This window comes from Papilio polytes, unplaced genomic scaffold (genome assembly GCF_000836215.1).
Source record: "Papilio polytes unplaced genomic scaffold, Ppol_1.0 DF823923.1, whole genome shotgun sequence".
In the NCBI taxonomy this organism is placed as follows: Eukaryota; Metazoa; Arthropoda; class Insecta; order Lepidoptera; family Papilionidae; genus Papilio; species Papilio polytes.
In genome coordinates this window covers 4,154,420-4,160,977 of record NW_013525281.1, presented here as the reverse complement: position 1 = coordinate 4,160,977, position 6,558 = coordinate 4,154,420, and the positions used below count along the sequence as shown (strand labels likewise).

Below are 6,558 nucleotides of genomic sequence, written 5' to 3'. Positions count from 1 at the left end.
TAAGGTTTTTAAATAAACTTAAAGTATTTTTAGGAATCGAGTAGGAGATTGGTGTTCTTTATATAGAGTTGAGTAGGTGTTTAAGGTTTTTAAATGTGTAATTGAGTAGGCGATTGGTGTTATAAGTAACCTTGAGGAGGTTAATATTGAGTATAATTTGCGATGTTTTAAGTATGTTAAATATAGGATAGAAAGGTTGATTAGCAGGTGATAGATAGGCTGTTGAGGAAGATGTTTGGTTGAGGTTTCGAGTAGGAGTTGGACAAGTGAAGAGGAATCTAAGATGGCAACATTTTATATATATGTTTGAGTGGTGGAAGTTATTAGTTTGGTTATATTGAGAAAAAAATATTTTATAGAATTGATAAAGTTCTGTTGTAGTAATGTCGTGTATGAGTTTATAAAATGTTAATGTACAAATAGGTATTTATGGTGGTATGGGTAAATTTACAAAGTCATGTTAGTGAATATTTATTTTTGGTGTATTGTATTAAATGTTATACAGGGGGTTAACAGTGTGTAAAGTGTTGAGGGGGTGTGTTGGAGTTTTTATATGTTTGTATACTGGCAGGCAACACTGTACACACTAAGGATGGTTTTTTTTAATATTAGAATAATATATAATTTAAATTATTAAGAATTCTACATTTGCTGAAATATAGTTAGACTTCACATCTCGACACGGAACAAGTAACATTGAAGGACTAATAAAACATTGTATAAAATATGGTTCAGATATTTTAAATATAATGATGATTAACTAGAAGAAAGTGTTTCAATAGCCCCACACCTCCAGAGCCCCGGACGGGGAAAAGTAACCGTCCATATTATATTTTACGATAAACAAACATAAATATTTGTATTGTTGTAAAAGTAAAATTGTAAAAGCGCACAAAATTTGTAAGCAATCCATTTGTTTTTCTATTTTTTTTTTTGTTTATCACATCACCCTTATTCACTCACTAACCCTTATTACATATAAAAATATTAGCTTTCGCTCGCGACTACTTCCGCGTGGAATTTAAAAAAAACAAAAGTGAATAAACCTATGTGTTCTTCCCGACTACCATCTACATCTGTACCAAATTTCATCAAATTCTATACAGCCGTTTAGGCTACAAACTCTAACAAACGTCCATCCATCCAACCATCCATCTAAACTTTCGTATTTATGAAAGTAGTAAAAAGTAAGATAGCGAGAAAAATAACATAAGAAATACACGTTAAAATTAAAGTTGCTTTCAACATAACAAACCGACAACTCACGTGTTACTACAAGAAGGTACTGGGTAAGTTTTAGAAGCGAATTTAACTTTCTCCGTTAAGGGATATAGGCCCTTTTACAGATCGAAACGTGACTTACTTGTGGTGTAATAAAAATAAGAAAACAACAAAAACAAACTTGGATTCACTGTTAAGGGCATTGACATTGCGTAAGGAACATGTTTTGAAGACAAAGACAATTTGTAGACACTTTACGTGTAAACAATTTTCCGTTATACTTAGTTGATTAATAAACAAAAAAAAAAGTTTATTGTAATATATTTTGAGAAGATAATTAATACGATCATTGACATACTTTTTTTAATTCCGTGCACGGCAAACGTTTTGTATGCGGCCCGTTACATCGACCTCTTCCTACATCGAGGACTGGTTTTAGAGAAATGTTTGCACCCCACTGTTAGGAGTCAGAGAAACGTCCATACCGACATTGACCGTCGCACCTGAAGGACTTGCGTACTTTCTTCCAAGTGAGTGTTACTTGTTTTAAATAATTGCGCTTTTACGCCGTTTAGAAAGTACAGTTCTAGTATTGTGAAAGTAGCGGTATAGTCAAGCGCTGACCGAATATATTTATACTTTTACATTGAATTTAAATAACGATAATGACCATGTTTTATTGATTAGTTTGGTTCAATATTGAACATAGCGTACGTAATACCAAGCTTTGTATTTTTATTATTGTACCATTTTGAACATATTATCGATCCCGCAACATGCAACTTTCAAATTATTAAGAAGATAAATATGGCAAAGTTTCTGATTCTTATGTGACACCTGTATACTGGGGGAAAGAACAAAAAGAATAAGGGCAAAAGAAACAAAAGGGAAACACTAATCCTTGTGTTTTTGTAGATAAAGATGAGGCAGTGGTTGTTGTGCGTGTTAGCGCTGACGGTGGTGGTGTCATGCTCCTCACAGCAGCAGTACGTCAACCGGTACGACAACTTTAACGCGGACTCCATCATACAGAATGAGAGGATACTACTCGCGTATTATAAGTGCGTTATGGAGAAGGGACCTTGCACTAAGGATGGCAAGAACTTTAAACGTAAGTTATTATTTATTACATGTTGCTCTCGACTTTATCCGCGTGAAATAAAAAAAATGTAAAAATATGACCTATGTTACTCAGTGATAACATAGCTTTTTAATAGTGCAAAAATTTTCGAAATCTGTTCAGTAGTTTTTGAGTTATTTCAATATAATCAGAAAACCAAAAATACAACTCATTCCTCTTTACAATATTAGTATAGGTAACTAACCCTCTCTTAATCTTTGGTTACGGGTTAAAGTTAAAATGGATAAACAAGGTTCTAATCTAAGTATTCAGCTACTGATCTGTACTTGAAAAAGCTTTACGACAACCAAAACAATAGACAATATTTTATATTTCAACCTCAAATAAAAAAAATGTTGTACAGACTGCACTGCACTAGTATTATGACTTTGGAGCGCTCATTTTTATTGAATTACATGTTATTATTTATTTATTGTTTTATCTGTGTCATCGATCTTCATACTAAAGTGATTTTCAAGTTCTTATATTTCTAAATACTTGACTTTTAAATCACAACTAATTACTCACATGGTCCAAGCCACAATTGTTTGGGTTTTTGCATAATTTAGATTTAATTATTATAAATGATTACGAATAGATACGCATTGACTGATGACAACAAACATTCGTGTATTTATTAATTGCGCGTTTTCTTGTTATAGATTCTCGGAAGTAGTCATATTTTAATAAATATTATGTTCATTCTTTAATACTGGATTGCTTCTAACATTGAATTGTATGCAGAAGTACAGAAAAACAGGAAGACGTGTTTAATTTATTTTTAAAGAATATACACTTTTTAATGTAATGTTATTTATATAATTTTATTTCAATACCATAAAAAAAGTTGGTGTATCCTATAAAGATTAAACTTTCATACAAGATAATAAAAAACAAAGGTGTTTAGTTTTTGTGTATCATTAAATTAATAAACAATATATAAATAATAATTTTGGTAAATGTTTACAAAGAAAACGATGCATTAATAACAAAAACTTTAGTAAGATTGGATCAGTGCCGGATTAGTCCTATAGCAAGAGCAGCAAAAACTACGGGCCCCGCGAATTTGGGGACCCGAGTTCCAACGCCTGTCTGACTGTAACAAGAACATTAATTTAGATAGTAGCGTAAAATAAATTGCATGCTTTAAACACAAAGAACTTAGGCTATGTTTCACTTCCACTTGAAAATGTGAAACTGGATTTGGTCAATCTAGAGCGTAAAAATAATTTAGTTTTTAAAACCCCAAATTTGAGAACCTAAAGCAAACTAATTGGCTCTTGAGAAAATTTGCTACAGGCCTAAATCCGGCTAAAAGGTGGCTAAGTCCGGCATTGTATTGGATACCAATTGCTTTAGTTTAACGAGTTTCTATACAGAAATGATACACAACTTACAAAGTCTTGGAAAATAACACTAAAATGCATAAATCATATAACACATAGCTGTTTAACGATTATTGAAGTATTTGAATCGTCTGGAGATTTTCCTTCCTCAAAGGAACGATTATATCATAATATGTGCTTTCTCAGAAATATCAACGTTTCTAGTAATATACAAAGAAGTATAAGCGAATTTTAATATTTCCCCTTTTGATATGAAGCCCTTAGAAAAAATATCAGCAAACGTACTATCGGGGAATTTCGCGTTGTTCCACATTTAAAGCTACAGACGTTTGAACATTTTGTAAGCATTGAGACTACGAACAACAACCAATAGGACGCAGCTTTTAAATGGTTATAAAAAAGGTCTCTCAGTGGTACACGACTTATAGGGTATTGTTATCCCGTCGCTTGCACAAATCACTGCGACCTAATCGATTATTAGTAAGAAGTGGCAGAGTTTATCTCTTTCTAAGGAACAAAGCAAATTTTCTGGAAGTGAAATACCGCGAATTTCCGTGACTGTACATAACGATACTTCCCTCTCTTTCATACTCATTTGTTTTATATTCTCCTCTCTCTAACCCTAGAACTCCATCGTAACTCCAGTGATACTCGTATTAATACATTACTTACATCTCTTTCTTTCTCTTTAACAAAACAAAGACAGCAATTTTTATCGATGAATTGATTACAGTTTTATTATGGTAATTTCCAGGTGTGCTGCCAGAAACTATATCAACAGCATGCGGCCGTTGTTCACCGAAACAAAAGATTGTTGTCCGCAAACTGCTGTTGGGGATCAGAGCGAAAAGCGAGCCAAGATTCTTCGAACTTCTTGATAAATACGATCCCAGTCGGTTGAACAGAGAGGCATTGTACACATTTTTAGTGACGGGGAATTAGTTATTGACCTTAATATATAAAGTTTAATTTTAAATTATTAAAATAACTGAGATAATTCTTAGTAATAAGCCTAAATTATTTAAAGATTATGTTTAAGTACAAAGTGGACTGACTTGATACTTTCGTTAATTTTTTATAAGCATAAAGAATAAAAGAAAGTTATCGATGATTCGTTTATCAATTTAATAACAAATAAAAACAATTAATTTCAAGGGAGATCTTGCATTTAAAATTTAATTTAATCTTTATTGTACTTATTAACGAGTTTGTTGTGTATATTTTAATAACTATTCGTGATATTAAAACAGATGTCATAAATAATTGTCTATTATTATAACAAACATAATTACACGTTAGCGTTATGTGTAATTAACAATAAACTTACGAACACAAATGGACACATTTATGGACAATTATCTAGGTATTACTAAAAATCCTTCCGAGAATGTTATACAAACGTGTACAATCGCACGCGTAATTGCAAACTTACTGTTATTATTGATTTAGCATTAGTATTTTTTCCCTAACACTTTTATATTTTATTGAACGCGACTGTACACGTTGGGATCTATAAAAGGGACATGATCTTTTTGTATCTAATCAGATAGAATTAATCTAAGTTGCAAGATGAAGTTGATCATAGTAGTTCTGTGTGTTGTCGCTTTGGCATTTGCTAAAGATAAATATGAAGATATTGAGAATAACTTCAACATAGAAGAATTGTTAGGAAACGATCGTTTGTTAACTGCATACATTAAATGTCTGTTGAACAAAGGCCCTTGTACTCCGGAAGTTAAGAAAATTAAGGGTATGTTATTTTTTTATTTAATTTATGTACATTTTGTTCACAAAGCAAGGAAAAGTATCAAACATTTGAGGCAGGCTATATGACCATAGGTTAGATGCCTGAATTCTACGTAAAATCTGTTTTTTTTTAGTAGATACTAGGCCGTTTTCTCGTCAAATTAAACTTGTATTAACTTCTTGCAATAGAATTAATTGTTTGAAAAACTCAACATATAAGAGGAAATAGAATATCTGTAATTATATATTCTAAAACTTATACGCTTATCGATTTTCACTATATCGAAGGTATATTTTAAATATATCAGTGAATAGCGGAAAGCACTAAAAATAGTATGCAATAATAAACCTCACCTAGGATATGCCTTCCTTACAGACCATATAAGACTTGTAGCTAATCGTCCGCTTCACTAATCAAGTATTTAGATTATTCTTGTGAGATCATCAACAGATAGTCTTTATTGGCATTCTACTCAGAATGATAACAAACCTTTGTTAGATACAAGCGGCAATTCGATTTTGTAGTCGTCAATTAAATTTTATTTAGTCACAAAAATATAACATTATTAAATAGTTTTATCGTTTATGCGGATAAAATTATAGTATCACTGTCGTTTTTAACTTTTATAAACTTTCAAGATTTAATTGTATCAAAGATAAAGACAGGTGTAACGTTATTTTTTAAATTCCGCCTTTTTTATAGATAAAATTCCTGAAGTTCTCGAGACTAAATGCGACAAATGCACCGACAAGCAGAAACAGATAGGCAAAGTGCTCGTGAAACAAGTCCAAAAGACGCATCCCGAACTGTGGGATGAGCTCAAGAAACTCTACGACCCACAAGGAAAATACCAGAAAGAGTTCCAAATGTTTCTCACTAATTAAATCTTGAAATAAAAAAGGCAGCAAGGAAAATTCATAGATTGTTCAATAAAGGAAACGAATATTTTTCTATGTTTATTTTATTCATTATGAATAATGTAATCCTTAAGTAATCCAAATAACATTAAGAATGTAAACAAAATCAATGTAGCTATCCTCTTCTTCTTATCCTTCGTTGGGTATGTCCTGTTCTTTCTTATTTCATAAAGATAAGCGATGACACCTCTAAGTTGTGGTGTTACA

General features: G+C 31.7%; 3 protein-coding genes across 3 annotated transcripts in view; 2 read left to right on the top strand and 1 right to left on the bottom strand.

Moving 5' to 3' along the window:
• Positions 1–1,660, bottom strand: part of LOC106102352 (ejaculatory bulb-specific protein 3-like) — a 6,895-nt gene extending 5,235 nt beyond the window's left edge. The window contains exon 1 of the mRNA XM_013281791.1: positions 1,580–1,660. The gene's annotated coding sequence lies outside the window, so the exon portion shown is untranslated. The remainder of the gene's footprint in view (positions 1–1,579) is intronic.
• Positions 1,651–6,385, top strand: LOC106102348 (ejaculatory bulb-specific protein 3-like). Its single transcript, XM_013281783.1, has 4 exons — positions 1,651–1,751; positions 2,137–2,332; positions 4,442–5,437; positions 6,137–6,385. The coding sequence occupies exons 2-3, from the start codon at positions 2,143–2,145 to the stop codon at positions 4,627–4,629; spliced, it is 378 nt and encodes a 125-aa protein (XP_013137237.1). The 5' UTR covers positions 1,651–1,751; positions 2,137–2,142; the 3' UTR covers positions 4,630–5,437; positions 6,137–6,385.
• On the top strand, positions 5,257–6,318 carry LOC106102109 (ejaculatory bulb-specific protein 3-like). Its single transcript, XM_013281518.1, has 2 exons — positions 5,257–5,437; positions 6,137–6,318. The coding sequence occupies exons 1-2, from the start codon at positions 5,257–5,259 to the stop codon at positions 6,316–6,318; spliced, it is 363 nt and encodes a 120-aa protein (XP_013136972.1).
• Positions 6,386–6,558: the final 173 nt, after the last annotated feature.

Coding starts and splice junctions, on each gene's coding strand:
- LOC106102348 (XM_013281783.1), top strand. CDS start 2,143: ATGAGGCAGTGGTTGTTGTGCGTGTTAGCGCTGACGGTGGTGGTGTCA. Junction 2,333..4,441: donor GGATGGCAAGAACTTTAAAC/GTAAGTTATTAT, acceptor GGTAATTTCCAG/GTGTGCTGCCAGAAACTATA.
- LOC106102109 (XM_013281518.1), top strand. CDS start 5,257: ATGAAGTTGATCATAGTAGTTCTGTGTGTTGTCGCTTTGGCATTTGCT. Junction 5,438..6,136: donor GGAAGTTAAGAAAATTAAGG/GTATGTTATTTT, acceptor CCTTTTTTATAG/ATAAAATTCCTGAAGTTCTC.